The sequence below is a fragment of the Bombus huntii genome, chromosome 5, assembly GCF_024542735.1.
Source record: "Bombus huntii isolate Logan2020A chromosome 5, iyBomHunt1.1, whole genome shotgun sequence".
NCBI lineage: Eukaryota > Metazoa > Arthropoda > Insecta > Hymenoptera > Apidae > Bombus > Bombus huntii.
The window spans coordinates 9,895,522-9,918,285 of NC_066242.1; the positions used below are offsets into that span (position 1 = coordinate 9,895,522).

At 33.9% G+C, this 22,764-nt stretch overlaps 1 protein-coding gene across 7 annotated transcripts in view; it reads left to right on the plus strand.

Moving 5' to 3' along the window:
* Positions 1-22,764, plus strand: part of LOC126865980 (neurotrimin-like) — a 301,471-nt gene that overhangs the window by 235,534 nt on the left and 43,173 nt on the right. For all 7 annotated transcript variants that reach the window (XM_050618977.1, XM_050618975.1, XM_050618974.1 and 4 more), the window contains one exon: positions 20,690-20,793. In XM_050618977.1, coding sequence (XP_050474934.1) covers positions 20,690-20,793 — 104 coding nt within the window. The remainder of the gene's footprint in view (positions 1-20,689; positions 20,794-22,764) is intronic.

A 22,764-nucleotide genomic window follows, 5' to 3' on the forward strand; every position in this document is an offset into this window, starting at 1 on the left:
ATACTTGTGAATGTAATTTATATACTATAAACTATAAATAATCAATATATATACTTGGCTATACACGCGTAATAAGTACACAATGGAACCGATAAACAGTAATATTAAATTATTCCTGGTAATTGAAGATTCTAGCGTTACCTGTTGCTCGTCATCGAACTTTTTATGTAATTCTCTCCGTAAACAGTAATATCGTATTTCCTACACTTCGATACTAAACCCGATGTTCAATAAATTCAATCTTTAGTTATAAGTCCAGGTTATACAAACCTGGTAATTAAAGTGACAATATAACTCTATACTCGCGTTAGAAAAGTCGTAGCAATCGAAGTTCCTACGAGAAAATTCAATTTCTTAACGTTTTATAAATTGCTATCAATTATCGGTTCCCATAATTTCATTGTTGATGTATTGACTCGAGTAATGTATTATCGAGTGTGCAAGCGTCATTATAAAGTTTATGATTTATAAACAGTATTTTTTTTATGGCCAGACAAGATAGAAAACCTTAATGTGTTAGGCTTGTGCAAATATTTGTGCGCATTGTGCAAAGAGCTGCGGGAATTACCCGAAATCCCAATATCCTGTAATATAGGTCAGAATTTATTGCGGTTAAATCCCGTAATCAAGGCCTATAATTTGCACGCACGCCGAAAATTTTAATTTACGCGTTGAGTTCGTTCCCGTTTTGTATGTATAAACTGCTTTCGCAGAATAATCGACAATTCCATTGCGTACGTATTCGCAATTTTCGTTATCGAAGGTATTCATTTGTAACATATTTCTCAATTTTTTTCATTAATTTGAACGTTTATTAAAGTCGGCTAAATTATGCCATAGAAGCATATATCACAATTTTCAATTTATTTCAAATAATAAGATTACTATACATATGTATATTAATTTGAAAAACTAAAAGACGAACCTTTACGTTTTCTTTTTTCGGACAACTAAATTACCATCGTTCTAAACCATATTACTATTATTGTTGCTCGATCTCACCCCGCAGGAATTAAAAACGAACTGAAAATTAACATGAGACTCGAATGCAGACGACATTATCAATCTCTTAAATCTACTGCTGAAAGAAAGGTAATAGAGAGGAATACCTTTGTGTCTCAGATATCGACAAACAAAGGAGCATGCAGCTAATTGCAAATATCCAAAAAATGTATCAATACCGGTGATATCGTAGATAACGAATAACAAGGGTGGAGGAGGAATTTCGTTCGGCTTACATGTCACGAATGATATACTTTACCTTCGATATCAAGGATTGTCGTCGTGGTACGAGAGTATTTCATCCAATTTTTCTGCGATTATCGATGGATGACTACCACGAGAATGTTTACGACGGGATATTGAAATGAACGTTGCCTTTCATACCTTATCGGATATATCGCGATACATCTGGAATTTTGATACGGTTGTGCAGCCTGCTGATTCGATAGTAGTCTGTTACAAAAACTGTGTAACTGATATTTTAAACAAATTCTGTGATACGATCGGAGAAGTAGGAACATAGAGGATCCGAATTCTTGAAGGAGGAAGGAATCATGATTGTGATAGAAGCAATTTGATTTTTATAGTTTTCTTTAATTGACTGCTTACAGTACTATAAACCATTGTAACTGGCTATCAAAGGCTCAATTAAAATTGCTAGTAAAGTTTTAACATTTTCACAGGTGATCGATTACATTCAGTACAGTACATCATTGTAGATACAAGTCACTATAAATAAATACAGTGATTCTTTATCATTACCATTAATCTTTTATACTTTACTAGCTCTGATCTCTGGTCGCTGCTACGTACATCGACATTTACAATATAAACATTATTTCTTGTAATATTTTTACATCTTGATAAAAACTGAAAGAGACAGAGAGAGAGAGTAAGAGTACTACATAAATAAATTTACAAACATTTATAATTTTCCTCTTCTTGAAAAAAAGGAGCCTTAAGTTCCGAAACTTTCAGTAGAAAACATGCTGATTGATCGTATTATAGAAATTTCCGGAATAAATACAATTTTAGATTTTTCAAATTTTAATATCTCTGTATTTTATGTTACCATTTGGTTGAATATTTCTACAAAAGCTGAGTCGGTGCAATTGCGAGCGCTAGTTTTAAAGAAATTTCGTCTATGTTTATCTAATTCCGCGTGACTTGTACCAACTTCATACTTTAAAATGATGAGGTAGAATACAGGAGACTGTATTCAGGAAAGGGAACAAGAAAGGTGATTTTCCTTCTCGACAATGCACGGCGTCCTGTCACAAAGGTTACAAAGGGAGCAATTTTTAATCTTGGTTAGGAAGTCTTGCCACACCCGACGTATTCTCTGGAGTTGACTTCAAATAATTTTTACTTATTCCGTCCTTTCCAACGTCACTTACATGTATAACACGTATTTTAGAACGTATTTTAAACTTTCACATGGATATTGCGTAGATGAAATTTTTACTAAAATTCTTCAAGTTATCCTTTAGGAAGTAAAAATTAATATTAAAGTGTGATCTAGTGAGAGAATTTTATTATAATCCTGCATGAAATAGCTCAAAGTGACCTTTGTGTTACATAATCTGTCACAAAGCATTGTTCCTCTTTCTCTTTCTTAAAAAATGCAATTGGATTAAATCTATATAATTTATCCTATACTAATTCTGGAAATGACAGAAATATCGGGTCTTGCTTTCAGGGAGAGAGAAAGAGAGAGAGGGAGAGTTTCAGCACTCCTTATCCACAAAACTATCTTTCGTGATTGATAAACATAGAACGAAGTACGATATTGTTCAAAGAATACCATGCATCACCGTAATAGGACAGTGAATGTGTTAAAAAAATGTTTCCATTACAATTTTCATTGCAATTTTCCCTCTACCTGTACCATAATTCTTTCTTTCATTTCATCCCTTATGCCAAGGATCCTATGTTCAAATACCGGCGGAAATATTCGGAAATGTCCCGGGGCCCGTCAGTAATCGTTACGAATTCGAAGAAAGAACCGCAGTTTGAAACAAACAGCGCCGTCAATCATAGTTCCCTACGAAGGCGTGCTCATTTTTCTTCGATTCCTTCTTCCTTTTCCTCGAGAAGAAAAGTTCTTCTGGTTCGTTCCTCCACGCTCCATTATTCCGGCCGCATTTTCCTCCGTCCCTCTGCTGGTACGCGGCAAAGGGAACATCTTTCTTTCGTTCTTTCTATTTCCAGGTTTTTCCCGTCGTGAAGCAGCAACGACTAATCAACGGCATTGCTGCACGAGAAATCCCACGATATGACCAATTTCGTTGCTTGGGAGCGTAGAGGGGTTCATATATTCCGTGTTAAGCCGACATTTTCTACCCTCCTGCTTTTCTGATAATGGGCTCTGGCTTGATTCCGCTCTGAATTCCGCGGATACCATTGCTCCACTGCTAGTTACCCGCGACCTCGAACCTCTCACGATTGCCAACACCCCCCGTACGTTTAATGATTTTATTACGACCTCATGTTGTGGAATCCCCTCGCACGATCCGCTGTATGATAATTGAATTGTTACGTCAGCTTCTTCCAACCTTATTCCTTAACACGCTGTGTTATTGAGACGTGCACTGGCTTGTAGAGGTATTGGAGTACACGCCATAGAAAATTTTTATGAATATGCTATGTGGAAAATGTTGTGGAAATCTTTGTTTGAAGAACAATATTTTTTTCTAAATTCAATGTCTGGCATCGATAGTCTGGTAAATATTGTTTCTAGTTGAATACTAACCTTCGCTGGTTTATATATATAATATATATAATATATATAATATATAATATATCAAAATATTTATGTATATAGATTTTAATCTTCTTCCCTTTTCCTCCCTATTTAACATTTAACAAATGGTTGCATACAAAGCAGAAAGTATTGATAGGTACTGCTCTCAAACGGCGAAAATTGAAACGCAGTTATTTGCAAATTAGTGTGTGTCGTACTGGTAAGCAGTGAAAAATATTTATCACGAAGAACAAAGGATCTTGTTTTAGGCGGTGATAATAAAAGATCAAATATTATAATTAAATTGCAAAAACGAAGGTTCGATTGCGGCGCATATTTTATGCGGTGTATTGATCGAACGCGTAACCCAGATTCCCAACGAGAAAGCGGAAACTTTTGTGGAATTGAATTTTCGAAAAAAAAAATTACAATTAATCCGCGTCAACGGCGCGGCGGAACTCAATTGCACGCTTGCTAGACTTTTAATTAGCACCACGAAAGTACTGAATAATAAAATTTTTGCGGCTCGTTTCCATCCTAATCAGGCGAATTACCTTTATTTTTCCAATAGATTAGCGTAATTACGATCTAAACCAAATATCACGTAGCGGTGTTCACATTTCTAATTTGTGTGTGTTCTAATTTCTCTCAGTGAAAGAATTTATCGCCCATTATCGTTTCTAAATTAGAAATTTCCATAATACTGATTTTATATTATATTATTCTTTTGTTTCTAAATTAATCTTTGCAATACACGGCTTGTATTATACTATTTCGAAAGAATATTCTTGATTGTACTCAATCAAGATTCTGATTACTTGGACAAGCATAAACTGTTTTTCAGGCGGCGCGCGTGACTATCGAAAAAATTCTAATTAACCCTTGTCAACATCACAACCCGATTATACATGTATCTGTTAATTAATAGTCAGCAGTATTGCAGAGGGATGAATAATGCAATACTTACGACCCGTTAGCGTGTTAATCAACCAACCGTCTGCCGGATATGGTACCAACCGATATGGAAACATTACATGCTTAGATAAGCTTCGAAGTTGACATTATTTGATGAGTTATTCCCTACCCCAACTGTATCATGACCGTGAACCGGAGTCACATCTCGAATTGGAGTCCGAGGTTCAAGTTACGTGGTTACTTTAGGCTTTAGAACGATTTATTAATTATAAAATTTCATTTTTTGGGTCGAATTATTGTTTTGTTAAACTCGAAGTAGTTAAAGTAACATTTCGTTATATAAGATTTTAAAGATGGCGACAAAACAAGGTAATTCGTAAATTATTTAGTAACAGTGGATAATAAAAGAAACAAATGTACAATACGATAACACTGATTGCACAACAACATATTGCCTTTTTTAGAATCTGCAAACGAATGAAACAATAGTTCTTGCTGTAACTTATCACTTTCTGACAAGGTTCTTCTTGGACATAGTAAATTTGTAAACTATCTACAGAGTCAATTTAGTTCAAAAACGCAGAATGTCTTCCAACGTATAAACAGCATATAAATCTATTTAATTCTTGCATGATTACATTCTTTGTTGTTTTACATTATCCCAAATAAACATTTGTTGCACATATTTGTTAAAAACAAATTTCAATATTTACACTAAATTTGCTTACTTTTTGCGAAAAAGAAATTCGAAATATTTGAACAAGTATTGAAATAAAACTGATTTATGTTTGTACATAATACGACAAAACATTTTACTTCTGTTAACAAGCAGGAAAGAGAACTCAACAAATCTTTCTTTTATTTGTATATAGGCCGATGTATTTTTAGCCGCTTTAGAAAACATTGCGCGGCCAGAAGTGTGCATACCTGAAACGCGGCTGCTTTTGTTCCAACAAAAGCTTTTCAAGTACTTTCACGCCACTTGTAGCAGCAGAATGAACACCAAAACGTTTGACCATGCGCTCTGTTGTAAAGGTAAAAACACCATCTTCACAATGGAGCTGTGATATGTAGTTACCATTATACATATTCATTTAATAATATTATACATTTTTTAGTTAAACGTTAATATATTTTTAATTAAAATATACAAAATACAGTTATTGAGATAAAAACGTAATATTCAGTATTTTTCTTCAATGATACGTTTCCTAATTGCAACTTCTATTTATAAATTAGTGTTTAAAGTATTATCTTAATTTAGTACCGTAAGAATATAATATTATGAATGTACTGTTTATTTGCTTAAGGAGGTCGTCCTTTCTTTTTTAAATTCTAGCATGTCCCAAATTTTTGAATGGAAATGTACACTACATCCTTTATAAATGATACAAAGATAAATATGAAGTTAATATCAGAAAATATTTTACTTAAATGAAATTCAAAATGGAGCACGATATTTTCCACGATCCTCTAATAGATAAAAATACAATCTCGCATTGTTTAATTTGTTAAGTAACTAATGTTAGACAGTTCCAATCACAATTACTGATAACCGATCAGTCATTAACAATTGCTCTTGGAACTTGGACGAATCAATAGGTCACATCGAAAAACCAATATCCCTTCCAAAAATTGTGCCGCGGTTGTCGATAACCAATCGACGAATCGCGCGCTTCTGTATCGTCCGGAGTGGTTTACGTATTTCCGGGTGGCAAAATAAATAAAATGGGAGCGCAAACAGCGCGCGATAAATCGGGCTCCAACTACGATTGATACTTTATAGACGTGTCAGTTGTGAATATTCGCGCGCCATTTCGAAATTCTCCATGTTAGCCGACAAATGAGTCATTCGGAAGTTATGTTGCTAACGAAATGACGATGGCGAGTACAAACATCAGTTTCTCAAATTCATCTTGAAATTTGCGACTACTTAAACCATCTCCTTGTGATAAATAAATTTATAAAAATGTCACTTGTTTTCTGAGATATTGACGTACGATTATGCGCCTGCAGCGACTTAACGAAGGTATTTAAACACTTATTGAAGTTTCAAGACTTCGTTTATATTGGTCAAATGTGAGATCAGTTTGAGAATGTATATAAAAATTACAAAAAGTTTCTGCAAATATATTCATATATTTAGTGAAAAATTAATATACAGCATAAATAGCCAACTTAAACATACATATAACAAATATTAATCCAGCAGAAAATATTGAGGTTTATTAATATGATGAGCAATTGGCTGTTTAAATACTTTGAGATCTCTGTGAAATATGTACTTGTACCAAATATCTGGTAGTTTCTATGTACATTTTCAGAGTTGTTTTCAACTTTACTAATACAATCATGATAGTCAAGTCTCATAACGATATTAACGAGATTTCACAATGTTTCGTGTACCACATGTAATATATTCATAAAAGGTGTCTGTTAACGTTGATCCATTATACGTGCCATCGTACAGCGCAATCAAAGATGAAGGAAGTGCGTGAGAAGGAGATAAGGGACAGAATTAGTCGAAGTGGCGGCGGAGACTATGCTTGAATCTTCAAGTAACCAACACGATCGCGGTAAGTCGCGTTTCGGAGACGAAGTGGCTGGGCGTCGCCATGAATATGAATGAGCCTTTCGGGTGATATTCCAAAGCGCGAAATAAAATAATTTCCACCTTTGCCGGCGCACTTTCCCGTTTCACGTTTTTCCCAAAGCACGTGAGATTAACGGGATACGTAGGAATCCGAATGGAAATAGCTGGAAGGAGAGCAAGGATGTATCTGATGCTAAAATATATTTTTTTTATTATTGGAAATTGTTGTTCCTCGACAAACATCAATTGGCAAATTCATAAAATAAGAACGATCCTTATTCGTGTTTAATTTTGAAAGATCGGTAGTTCCATTTAATAAAGTAATAGCGTGATTTTTTTTTAAGTACATGGGAAAGATATTGTAGTGATAATTCAATGCGAAAGTAAATTATTCAATATTCTGCTTATTTTTGAATTAATTTCCACATCAGATAAGATGAAATATTACGTAACCAAATTGGCTGTTCTAAAATTCTATCGAAGCAGAATTAATCTCTTGACTTAACGATGTAGATTATTTATGTAGTAAATGTACAAGAAATGTATTTAATTAATTATGGCAAACATCTCGTGCAAGTATATATCATATGTAGTATCGTCTAAGTTTTTAGATATCGTTTACATTTAGTATGTACTGCTCTTCGAAAATTGTTCAGATCAGCCTAAATTGAATTTGATCCGGGTTAGATTAGTTAGACAAGATTGGTAAGTTACGTCAGTTTGACATGGGTTGGGCTGGTTAGATAACTTTTGATCACTTACACCGGTAAAGTATATTACATCTACTAAATGGTTTAAAACTGACTAGGTCAATTAACATACCTAGAGTTTAAATTACATTTTCATCTATGTATATTTTCATCTAGTTACATAGTTTACAAACATCTTGAAATTATCATTACATTAAATTAGTTATTAAACAAAATTAGTTCATCGATAAAATATATAAAAGGTGAAGGAGTGCGCGAATTTAGTATTAACGGAAGAAATTTAGATCCTATTGCAACAATGGATTAGCATAATTTTAGTATTTAATGCTTCTTGCACGATGTACCGACGCTATTTATTATCTTGAGAAGAATAGAAATTTTATGCATTTTTGTACTGGTAGTAACAAAGCAAGAAAAATGGAATGTCATATTACAATAAAATATAGTGCTCAAAATAACTAGAGGATTTTCTATGTCAAGTCAATTTTTATATCTACTTCTTATATCTGCAAATTGTTGTTAAATAATCGTGTTAAAATCAATCTTTATCACAGTATAATACGAGTAATGCATCAATATATCGAACCTACAGTTTTGCTAGTGTAACAGAATTATTCGTAATAGTGATTTTCTAATTACTTTGAGCAATGTATATAAATCAAACATAAACATTTTTACTTTTTACGTTATAAAGCAAAATGATTCAAAATCTTTAACACAGATTTTAACATTTATCCTAAATTAAGACTAACCATTTTTTATAATTTCCACACAAAATTACTTAAAGATAATAACACAAATCATCGTCCAAATCGTCCAATACCTTATTTAAAAAGATCCATTCCTACCACGAGAGGTAGCACATTATTTATTCGTGGCCGTGGAAGAATCTGTGGGATAGATACGGTCTCGTTGAATGGCGGGGAATTTGTGGGAATGACAGTTGGTAGGGAACGTTGAATAGTTAGTAAACGTTAAGTACAGAGCGGTGTATCGGCGCGCAGAGTACGTACGTATCGGATTCTACGTTTCGAAGCTCTGCCCCTCAATCTCCTCTGGATATCACATTTAAATGGCACTTATTTACTAGCTGGCTAAAGTGACAAGTCCTGTTACTCCTGCGGTGAAGAACACGCCGTTCTCGTTTCCTTTAGCCTCGCTCTAAAGCTTCACTTTCTGCCGCTATTATCCCCTGTTCGCTCTTCCCGATGAGTTTCCGTTTCCCTATGGCTGTTCCACTTACAAATCGCGGTCGGCCCAGGGAAATTGAATTAGACTTAACGCTCATAATTGTCCGTCGATGGCCTTTCCTTCGCTTAACCTAATGGTTTCTATTTTCTAAAATTCTATGAGCCTTTCTCTCAATACAGGATAATTATAACAGAAATAACAATTTCCTTTGGTAATTAATGATAAATGGATGATAAATTATCGTGAATGGCAGATATTAGCGAGAAGGATTAAACTCCTTTGTAGACGATGCTCTGGATGAGATTGAAGCAACATGTAAAGGTTCAAAGAAGGTTTAGAGAACAGTAAGGAATATTCATTAATGATATGTCGAGTCTTCAAAAAATAGTATTAAAATTGGTCCCTACAAAATTTAAATAATTAATACTGATTAATTTGTAACAAGAATTTACATATTCATTCCACTAAAATTACTTTCCCACTGAAAGATTCAAATCCCCCTCTCGTCAAATATCTACTATCAATCTTTCGAGCCCTAATACAATACTACATAATTTGTCGCATAAGCAATAAATAAATTCTACTGTATGGGGAAAATATTTAAAGAATTCACTTAGAGTTTCCACAGAATAATAATAAAATTCATTCGTAAAATATATATAGACAGACCAGAGCAATTCGTCGTTGTTGTCAGCCATTCGGTGTCAGCGGTTTAAAGGGATGGCCGATATACACCGCAAAACATCCCCCATCGGTGAGCCACACGGACTGTCTCTAGAACGCTTTTAGAAATAATGAGGACCGGTCCTCTCTTTCTTCCACTTTCTTTTCCTCTCCCCTATTCTCTTTTTATCTGGCCTCCCTCGCTTCGTTGGGCTTTCATTTATTGCCTGATTTATCGCTGGCCGTGCCGCGCTGCGAATATATTTTATCTCCGTCGAATTTGATCCTGAAATACGGCGACGCGGCCAGAAATAGTCGAGACTTCGCCCTCCAACGACGTAGATTTATGCAAAGATCCTTAAACCCGCTACGTTCGCGAAGAATTATCAATATGCAATTAGCATTGGACCTCTTATCGCGTTGATTTTAATGAACTTCCGGTTCATTTGCTTCGCAGACTGACTTTACGATGCGTATCAGGGAGAAGTTTTGCCTTGGCGAAAACGAGGAACGACGCTAACGAACAGGCTAAGATCACTGAACTACATTGTTCTTAAGTTGAAATCGTTCCTTGTGCTAAGGTAAAATTCGGACAAGAATTATTTTAAGGAAGTTCTTTCAGGGTATTTGGGAGGAAAAGAATATTTCTGGTTGAAACTTTCAATGAATCGGGTTACACCAATTTGGATGTACAATTTCTGGATATCTGGCGGAATAAGACTCCTCACTGTTGCATCACTTGATTAAAAATCGTAGGAACATAGGTATACATTTGATTCTTAAATTAGTAGATGTTTTCGCAGTTTGCTATTAATTTGCAAACTTTATTTGAACTAGTAGAGCTGAACTTCTTTTATCGTCAAACTTACTGTCGTGCTATATATGGTATTCTTCTTGCAAGATTACACTAATAATGTAACTTCAATGGTCTAAGAACATCCGTAATGGTTTCATTGAAGTTCATGAAACGCAAGTTCATTGATTCTACGCCACTACTTACGATGTTCTTCGTATAGATTCAAATTCGGATTAGCGGATTCAATCGGCACGAATATTCACTTAATCATTCCCTAACCACGAATGAACTTTCAATGAATGAACTTTCACATAACTGATATTCTATCGTAATTGAAAATCAACTGATAATATAAGCTAAACTGAACACGTTGTACACGTAAGATGATCAATACACGATTAATGTAAAGTTGGCGTATAACTTTCAACCGAGCCATACTAAGTTGGAACACAGGAAAGTATCTTCGGCGGCGTTGTCATAATCTTTTCGACAGTCTCGACCTTATTCAGGAACATAAAGTGGCAAGTAAGAGGAAGCTCATGACTTTCATAAGCCTTTGTACGTCTTCCCGTATAGAAGCAGTCACGCGTGCGACGTCGCAACTTGTTAAAATTCTATCGTGATTTCGAACTGTTGTTGGTAGCCCATATGACGATAGCTGCTACTGGAAGGAAAACCGAAAGAAACGTTGCCAGCGGGCCGGATAATCTCACGGCACGGATTATTGAGCACGTTCGGCGGCAAGTTCCTTTCCGTTTGCCTCGGATAAACCAATAAACTCTAACTTCATTTAAGGTAAACCCTTACGAGCTTCATGCCCGGTGCTATTCGACTTGCCCCGGTGATTCTGCTCGTTCGAAAATCCTCGTTCCACCCCGTTCAACGAGCCGATTAAAACTTTCTTTCCACTGTAAAGAACTTTTGTATCCATATTCCCGCGAACCTCGAATGTTCCCGACCCCGAACGCTATTATCGACCGCGGTTGCCTTTCGTTCAGCTACTTTCCTATTTATACAACATACTTTCTCCGGCTAACCAGCTGCATTATAAATCTCCAACTACCTAACCACTTTGTGTGTACAGCGTAGAGACGTAGAGGTAGAAACATCTACAAGAAGGGCGGCAAACAAGAACAGAGGGAACTCACGAATGTAATGTCTTTCTTTCGACAATACCTCTGTATAAATAATCGATCTCCGAACGTAGGTTTCGACAGATCGGTAACTAGCTCTCCAAGGTTTTTCTTTAATGCAATCAATTTGATATAAAATCGCGAGCTCGTTTCCGCGATACCGAATCGAGAATTCTCTCTACGCAAGGGGAATGGTATAGGTTGTAAAGTTCGTCATTGCCGATTCAAGAATGTTCTTCGTGGTTCCGTTTGAATATCGTACGCGGGTCTTAACCGTTTTTTCGAACGTTCCCTCGTCTATCGAGCACTCAAACGTTTTGGGCAATGGGAGAGCGGAAGAAGTTTCTCAACCGTTCGCTGAGAATTGCGCATAGAACAATCGACAGTGTTATCTCGCGGAAAATCTCGCTCCATCGAAATACTCAGTGAGAATGGTTGATTCGACTGGTAACCTCCTCCTCTCTGGTTACGCGGTTCCAAGAGACAGTTTCCAGGGGCGCTGGCCCGATTCGTCTGCACGGTCTGCAGTTCATTGCTGAGCATGAATAAAACCACTCGGCGAACGGCGCAATTCCACGGATAAAATTTTACAGGATCCTGTAAAACTTTATGTAACAATCGATTGCTAAAAGTTTTCCTTCGGATTCTTTAGTTTCTCTGTGGTTTTTGGGAGGGACATTTAGAAGAAGCGTTAGCCTGGATTCAAGTATTTAGTTCGCTGTTTTCTATCTTATATGTACGTTAGGTTTGCGTATCAGATTTTGCAAGAATTATAAATGGTACGTTAAAAATTCATCTATATAAAAATATACGTATAATATACTTTATATATTTATATTGCATATTTTGCTTCTCGTTTGAAATTCTTCGTATTTTTTTAAATTCCAATCTATCTCCACATTTATTTTTGAAGCATTGAGCCTCTAAAGAATTTTAAACATACATTAATATATGTATTAAATTTTCAATATGTTCATATGTTGTGTAATGTTCAATATGTAGATTTATTATTCCGGTTGCTAATCCTTTTCACAATAAAATCACAATGACAAACTCGCGATAACAACGAATAGAAGAATCGAGATAAAACGAAGCCTGAAGTATTTTTCGTAACTAACAGCAAAATAAGATGAATCTGTCTAACGAGTGTGGTAAAGTGCTTCAATCTTTTCAAAATTTCAGCGGAGCGTTGTACGCTCGTGGAATGTCGTAAGGAAGAAAGTTTTCGTACACGAGCGTTACGTAGTCGACGAAAAAACGACGAAAGAAAGCTTTGCCAATTACGAACTCTGTTTTCTCCCTTTTTTCCTCCAGCCTCGGAATATTCTGACTAACGACCACTGTCTAATAGACACTGATGCTGACAAGAAAAATTGTACAAACAGCCGAACTAGGGATCACTTTTTAGCCAGGAGACTTTTTTGAAGTGCCTGTCGTGGTTTCAGGGAGATGGCCAGGATTGATGAGGTGCACTGAGAAAATATTCTTTTCGCACTCCAAGTGGTAGACAACTTAGCCGTAGACGTTGCATCCTTCAAAGAAACGAGATCTTTAATTTTCTGTAATGACAAAGTGAACGTTCAAAGTGTCTTTAAATGCAGACGCTGAAGAAATCGAATTCAATATATTTCCCGGTAGAATGAAAAGACGTCTTTGAGCAAACGGCATGCCGTATAATTGATAATAAGTATAAAGGAGTAGCTGTAATTTTCTTTTTCATAATTCGAACGAACACTTGGTTTTATAGAATGGTCTGTTAACTATCGTCCGGAAAATTTCATTTATTATTCCATGGAAATTCTGTAGTTCTGGGCATTTCGCAACTTTAAATAGTCTTTAATTTTAGTTTAGCAGGTTATGAAATATTTTGTTCTCCCTTTTTTATTCAGGCTTGAATATTCTTTATATAGAATTATTAATAACATTCTTGCTAACTTTCATACAGAAATCCGTTTATTTTCCTTTGATACATTTTCTTTTGTATAATTTAATACCATCTACAGCTGCAGGTATTATTCACATGGGACGTTGGAGAACAATTTCCTTTGAGAAGGAAGACAATATTAATTAAACGTAACATTTACAGTGAAGTAATCAATTAACTGTAAATATTACTTACAAACTTTTATTATTTGTGGCGCAATTATTTCTCTGAATTTTCAGGTCATCGATTTTTAATATTACTTCTCGACGGTCTTGTTGCAGTGTAACTGTATCCATTTTTATTACAAAATGGTGTAATAGTAGTACGAATATAATGAAGAAAATGGGGAAAAAGACACGAAGTTCGACAAGTAGAAAACGAGAGAATTGGGAAACTAAAAATCTCAGGTAGAAAACTAGTAAGGAAATGGGAATATTCGTTCTGGTCCTTCAAGTACTCGGAACTTCAACCAGCGCAATCAGAGATCGTAACAATGACGTATTATATCCCGCATTCCTCATTATTCTCCCTCGAATACGAGAAAGGGAATCTCCTCTACCTTTTACGGTATCCATAATCACGGAGTAAAAGCATATCGAGACAAAGCACGTACATCGATCCACGAATCGATAGCAATATCGTCCTTGTTGCTATGCTTCGAAAATGAACGTTTCGCCACTGCGTCTAGACAAAGATTGTTCGAATTAAATTATTTCAGATATGTCATATTAAAATCGTACATCACAAAATTTAAATCGTATAAAACTGGGAAAATAATCCGAATAGAATTATTGGAATTATTGGTGTATTAGAAACAAGACTTTTGGGAAAAATTCCAAAAAGTTTCCTGGTGTAGTAATATAATTTTATATTTTTTTAATTTTACTTGAGCAATTTAATGAACTAATAAGATAACAAACACTAAAGAATAATATTAGTAGCGTATTTTAATCTAAATAAATATTAAATACATTATTCGTAAGCAGACGACAATTATTCATGAATTTGTACTTTATACAGCAGTTTCTAAATGTGTTACGTGAGAAATATTCGTATACATATTATTCCAAGTAAGTTTCCTCATTAACCGCTGCTCGAAGCATTTTACGTCAACATGTTAAACTATAATTTCTAAAAAGTTGACATTTTTTACTGAAAGCGAATCGTTTCTGTAATAACGTGTGTATGTATACATATATATACGCAACGAAGAATATTTCTAACATTTCTTAATATATTTTTCACGATTAATTCAATTAAAACCTAGACAGTTTTCAGACGCTCGATTCCAACAACATTCAGTCATAACAAAACTCAGAGTTCTATCATGAATTATGAATTTTCAGTGACTTCGTGAACGTTCTACTTCTACTTAGTATCGTAATGTAGAAGTTGAAATATACGTAGTCTCAGAAACGAATGAATCATTATGCACTTGGTACATTAAAATGTTCTATCTTTATCCCGGTATCAACGTTATCAAATATTAACAAATCTCCCAATGAGAAAATTCGAAAAAAAAAAATAAGGGACGACTCGCTACGTGTAAATATACGTATATGATAATAAACCCAAAAAGATTAATATGAAACCTACAGAGCAACTAATATTATGATAACCAATATTTTGAAGATAATCGCGTAACTACAGCACACATTTAGTTACTAAATCGAATTAAAAAGCAGTTTAAACAATGTCAAACTACTTAACAGCGTATTGAATTTTAAAATTGCTTTCCTTTGAAATACAGAAAGCATGACTTGTCGTATTTCTCTCCAGTGGTTCCATTCATATAATAGTCCATAAAGAAATTAATTGCGAAGATATTTCTGATACAGAAAAACCCATATCCTGCCTGAGAAGATAAAATGTAATTTCACTAGCAGCGAAAGTGTTAGCAGGTTGTTATTAGATCGTGGGCAGCGATTACGCGTCTCTGACGCAGCTATCGTCGAGCTATTCTACTTATTCCACTGCGCGACATGTCACAGCCGCCATTCGTTGGACGAGCATCGTTCCAAAGCCATAACCGTGGAATATAGCGTGCGTGTATACAGATTTAGCTTAATCACAGTCTGTTAATCAGCTTGATAACAACTTGCAGGAAACGTGCTTACGAATTCTGGTCGCCACAGGCAATTCCCCGGCGTACAATCATTAACGGTATTGTCCGTCGATGGAAGATGTCGTTGCACGCGCGTTAATTATCCTTTTTGGCACGAAACAAGGATTACCAGAGGAGAATATAATGAAGTCTTGGCAAATTCACGTGCCAAAAATATCAAATTCATAGGTGGCTATGTCTAATTAATCCGTCGACTGTTCGAAAGTATTCATCCAGGAATATCTGCGTGGTTGCACGTTTGTCGCGAATTTTCATTCAACCAAGTTCTCATTTCAATATAATAATATAATTCCTCCATCCGCTCTGTCACTTTCCTCGTTCTCTGGTCTCGCTGCTTCCTCCTTCGCGAATACGTTGAATACTCGCTTTGCATCGTTAGCGAGCGTATTGCTCGAGTTTTAGCGTGGAATCGACTTCATCCGAGATATTATTAAAAACGACGCGCATTCAAGATTTTCATTAAAGCTGTCATGTTTCATGTTAACAAATACACGATCGCCAAGTAACGCGGAGTTAGAGGGATTTTGCTTACTCTCTATACCTTGTTGCATACGTGTATGGGTGTATAGGTTTTTCTTCGATTTTATATCAAATTCCTTTTGAAATATCGTTCAATTTAGAATCTGAGCTAGTTTATCAGTAAGTATTTGATGGTGATTTTAATTCTAGGATATAAATGATAATCTCAATGTTCTTTTAACACGAACAAAAATTTTCCACCTTTTGCAGGTTTTGTATTTTTATTTAGGATCGAATCGTTGAACTGCTTAAATCGTTCAAGTCGTTCGATTCAATTGTACTCTGCAATCTGTTAAGATTGTATAATAATAAATAATGTTACCACGGTACCACTTCATCATAGCACTTGATAAATTGTTCATTGTTTACTATACTTATTATATAATATATATAAGTGAGTGTATCTAATAAAATGTACAAGATTTACATTTTTGAAATTGCACTGCCAGCAACAATTTTGCTAAAAAATAGTGTGAAGCTGGAAGTGCGGCACTTGTCTTAATTAACTTGTTACAAAAGCAAAGTACCGCGTTATTACCGCAATCTTGTAACATTCTTCCTTCTATGTAGTGTACACTAGTGTACGTTATAAAATTGTAACTTTATTATTCAGTTCTGTAGGTAAAGATACTAAGGCATTTAACGGCCTCTTTTAGCTAGAGAACGCTGTAATATTCGTGCGTTTAACTAAACTGTAGATTTTTGCATTTATATTTATTCGTTATAATATTTAGTAGCTAAAAAGAATTTCTGCCAAGGTACTAACTTCTTTTAGTTATGATCACAAAAATTTAAATCTGTATAAATAACCGCAGTCTACTCATAATTAATGGACAAAAGGCAAATTTAGAAAAAAGATTTTACTTTCTTAATAAATCATATTAACGGATAAATACAATTTGATTTCCATCATTTCGAAAATATCGAATGATTACGTGCTTTTACTTACAATTTATTATGGGCTGTAATTTTCATTAAACATTCCGAACTGCGGTTTAGCTTCTTGCTGATATATAATAGCATAGAAATGTTAATAGCAGACTGAGCTCGTCGCTTTTGCATAAACCTTTGTGTCGTTTCAATTTAATATAATGTAGTGACTGATTAAATTAGAAATAATGGAACGTTTATGCCTTTATTATACTCTGTTTTCGTTGCACATGCTAGTGTATTTCACGTACTAACAGTTGAGAATAATTACATAACTTCGACGTATTTCCAACGTTTCCTTTAACGTTCCTCCAAGTAAAAGTATCTTCTATTATTGCAGAAAATTGGAACTAATAGAAGATTGTACTTCGATCAAAGCAAAATTACATTCTTGGTTACAAAATCCGAATTTACAGATTTATAAATTGCAAGTCTTATTTAAATGCATTAAGAAATCATACTTATACTTTGATATTCGTGTAAATAACATAACTTTTAATATTAAATGTCTAGTTTCTATGTGTTTATAGTTACACTGATATTGATGAACACCATCTCGTATAATTCCCTTGATAGTCATTAATCCAACTCAAACAGGTCATCTTCCTAAGTAGTTTGCTCGTAAACTATAGTTCTAAGCTGTAGTTAATAACCAATCCATAACGATAACAGTGTCAGTAATAATTAAGACAAGGGTCTAAAGACCTACCTCCTCTAATATTTAGTGTCTTCTATTGAAAATTTGCATGTATTAAAGATATTTAGTCCAAAATTCCAGAAACGTTTACATCTATCTTTCCATTTTCTTGCATTTTGTGCATTAATCGTTCCAATAATTTCAAAAATTAATTAAACCCTCATATATCATATTAATCTATAAAATACGTATAATTAGTGTAATTAAAACTTAGATTCGGTAGAAATGTTCAATGTTAGAATGCCTCTACTGAATTTAAAGAAATGGAACTTTTATCCTTGTGTCATTTTCCTAGCTATACAAACGTACATATATTTTGGATGAGAAATTATTTCCAACCCTGCTCACAGCCAAATGCACACGTGCGTGAGATTACAAATGAACTTGTTCATCTCGCGAGATTGGAAGAACTCATAGTGTATCCTATATGCGTGAAAACGTATGCACCCCTATATCGGCCGAAAGCAAGCCTACGAAACAGCAATGGCCACATTGATGAATTGAAATATCGATTTGAAGTCTCAATGGTCCTGCATTGTACCAGACAGAACGGAAAACCTGTTGATTTTATGAAGAATACCCTCGAAGGAATAGCAAATTCGATGGTGCTTCATTTTCGTTCATTTGAAAGTTCAGTTTATTATTTAAAAAAGAGAGGAAATCACAGTTGATTGAATTAATAAAACAAAAAGGTACTTTTCATTCAGATTTCAAATTTTTTCTACGCAATTGTGGCGATTGTTCTAATTATTAAAGTTACTTGAAATTGGTTATTGAGAAGTTCTTTCTTCTTAAACTTTAAAGTTCAATGGCTGCTACTTACGTTTAAAATACTAAAAAGTTCTCATACCTACCAACGGCTCTACCGTATTATACAACTGTTTATTCAGTCAAATATTCACCAGAGTTTATGCAATAGAAATAAACATTTATGAAAAGAAATTGAAAAGTGGAATTTCCTTTGATTTACCAACAAACCGAGCTCAGTTTTAGAGGATTAAAAACTGAAAGACATTCTGGACCTTTGATCTTTGCATTACAGAAATATTTACAATCACGTTTTCATGAATAAATCCATCAAGGAAATTATTGTTAAAATCTTAAAAATAATCTTTGACATCGACTCTTCTAACGAAGTCAGTATCAATCTAACAAGTAGATAATATCAATTCTCGCATTAAGACAGCTTACTTCGAGCTAAAATCGCCTCTGTTTAAATTATAATGATGCCATTTACAAGCTGTGTTATCGCTAAAAGAACATCACAAGCAAGATGAGAATTCGTTACAATTTCCATAAACACCTGTATTACATAAATTAAACGAATTTTTTCGTCTTCTTTTTGGCCTGCATTCGCGTTGCAGGTGTCATAATTAACGCGGTGGACCGCGGTATAATAAAGTATGACAGACATAATTAACGGCGTTCCTCATTTCGTGCTGCCGCATGCTGGTTTGAAAAGAGCTGAAAGTGACCCGTTCTTATCCCTTCTCACTGTTTTTTCCCTTTTTTCCGCCCTTTCCTCTTCTCATCCCGTTCATTCTCGTTTCACTCTGTCTCCCTCGATTTCTCGTTCTCCATGGGTTCTTTGAGGCCATAAATAATTCAGGTACTTGGGACGTCGTAAAGACATTAACGAAGGTAAAAGCTTTTAAGGGCGAACCCCGGTTGTATCCTGAACTCGTTATGCGGCTCTTAAGATAATAACTCGCAATCTCTGCTCACCAGTTCATTGTCCAACGATACACGGTATTTAGGTTCGACTCGATACCATTTGTTCATAATTGATCCCCTTCGTAACGTGATTCGTTTCGTATATGACGAAGTGGAAATCAGTCAATCGTGTAAGATTTTGACAATTGAATTCACACAGTCACGTATTTTAACTTTTAAATGTACTTTTAGTTTCATAATCGATTAAGTTATAAATTTATTATCTGTCGCACGTTTTCATGAGTTGAAATAGTATAATCAAATTTTTATAATAATATACGTAGATTACTATTTTGTGAGAAGTAACATTGGACTGGTTTACATTATCCTGATTATCAATCTTTTGTCGTTAAAATACAGTGCTATGTATTGCTAGTGCTATATCTACTATATAAGAACGTTTTGCATACTCATTACAAGATATAATTTTATTTTGTGCAGTTGCATTGTTCTAATAATTATGCATATTCTAATGATTACATCAAATAATGGTAAATTTTCAATGGGCAAATTTGTGGATTTTTCGTGTACAAATTATTATAAAATTTGAATATTTTTGAAAATTGTTATATCATTAGTCGTGCAAATATTTATGGGCTAGGTAATAGGAAATTTTGCTTCTCATAATATAAAAATATTTTCGCGTAATAAAATTTTATATACGTAGAACGTGGCATTAATGTGTAACATGTATACATAGAATGTTAAATGAAACACTGGTTTAACTTTGACACGCGCTTATTTTCGTGTACTAAATATTAAATGCAGTAGATACTTTCGTATGTAATTATACCTACTTTGTACTCTTACAAGTAATGCATAGTAAATAAGTAATTTACAAAATAATAAGCAACGTTAACATATGAAAGTAAAAGTAGAGTGAACAAGTAATAAATAAATAGTTAAATAAAAATGGCTTCTTTTCAATATAAACATCAAAATTATAAAAATCAAAATTAAATTTTTGAAAGATGACCTTGATATATGAATGTATGAAACACATAGAGATGAGGATTTCTAAAATTTATTTTCCAGACTCAGACCTGCCCAGGTTCGCTGAAGAAATTCAGAACGTGACCGTAAGCAAAGGTCGAGATGCTTTGTTAGCCTGTATAGTGGACAATCTACGAACCTATAAGGTAGGAAAATAAATTATCTACAATTTTTTACATAGAAATAAAATTATGATTATAAATTAAACAAAATTTGAAACAATGGCACATGACATCAAGTCCTCAAATTTATTTTTAACCATTATTAATTGATATTATTGAGCCACAAGTTACTATGGTATATTTTTGGGTACTTAATTTTATTTCCTAGCCCTTATTTTGTATGATAAAGATTTTTAAGCCTTTGGACAGCATACATGATTATCTGAAACCAATTTTATTAAAAATACATACATTTATCTTTTAGCTAATTAATAACATAGTATCGAATGTAAAAACATTAATAATTTTATCACATAAAATGTAGAATTTAAAATAAAGGAACAATCTTTAAAATTATTTAATTTAATTTAAATTATTGTAGTAACTTGTAACTCAGAAGTTGAGGATTAACGATCACATTTTGAAATTAACAATGAAGTGAGGGTAATGCTTGACTAAATTTCAAATGCTTAACTTTAGATGTAATTAATGGAACTATCCACATTTATTCAAAAAATGCGAGAAATTATGATGTTAACCTGTTTAGTACCTACATTTTAAGTATCACGTTTAAGGACGTCTTTCAACCATCCATTTCCGAAATTACGTGCTCTATTTTCACAATAGAAAATTACTTCTAAAAAAAAAAAAAAAAAAAACAACGTTTAACATTTTTGCGAAAAGAATTAAATAGAAAGATGTAACTTTCATGTATTATATAAAACGTATTATGATAAAATTAGCCTGTGGCGATTCATAATCACTAAAATTGTATGCTCCAATATAAACGCAACGAATGAAAGAAAATTTCTCCACGCGTTGTCATGTAGAAATTCTATGGGGTGATTCATGGAAATGTGATAGAAATTAAAGAAAACTGTAGGATGAATATTTTACGTTTGCAAAAGTTCAGTGTTAATGTTTTAAAATTATCGTATATAACTATACTAAATTGAAGTACATATTATAGTATTCATGATAAGAAATAATTACTAATAGCAACTCGCTACTCTAAAAACTGAAATCTGCAATTATTGTAATCTCGATGCTTTTGACCATAAATAAAGTTAATTTACACGAATGGATTTGTATCCATTGATATGAATTTATATTGTACATACAGAATGAACTAATCTGATTTAATTAAATAATAGAATTTTGTAGCAGAATAGTACATTTTGAAAAATTTTGTAAATATATGTTTTTTGAAGTAAATGTAACTTGTACGACAGATCAAATACGCATGAACACCTTACATGTAAAAACAGATGAAAAAAGTATACAATCATATTTATTTCGTGGCCAGGATCAGCAGCACGTCACTCAACTCAATCTATAAACCTGTCACGTTGTCTCCCATCTAATTCTTTGTCCTATATCCTTTCCACATATGTACAGACGGAAGCCGCATACAAGTCGTCGAATAAACGTACACTAAATTCTGCACGATGAAAGTGAAAGTACAACGAGTGCTTTCTCGTGCTTTTCCAGAAATTCGAGACATCCAGTATAAAAATCGTAAATTTAAAATTTGTAAGTTTTCTGGCCAGTTTTACTTTCACCTCCATAAAAAAACGCCTGCGTTTTCTAATTATCTTATACTAGATTATACGCGTTACTAACGAGATTACTATTTGAAATCTAATTTCCAAAAGACTAATTTCAATATTATCCGTATACGACATATTTAATATCGTAAAAGATAATTTCAATCAATAGTTTGCTTCTTACATTCGTTGAAAGTCCCTATCTATTTGTTTGGAGTCTTATATTTATTTGTTTCTTATCTAAAACATGTTGTATCGTTGTATAAGAAATTTTGGAAATTTTCGAATCAAAGTGGCGCGACAACTTAGTCAGCTTGATACTTAGATAGCTTGATAACTGAGAGATTAGTAGTAAGTAGTACGATGACGATGCCAGTCAACTACGGAACTAGAGGTAAGTAGAAGTAGC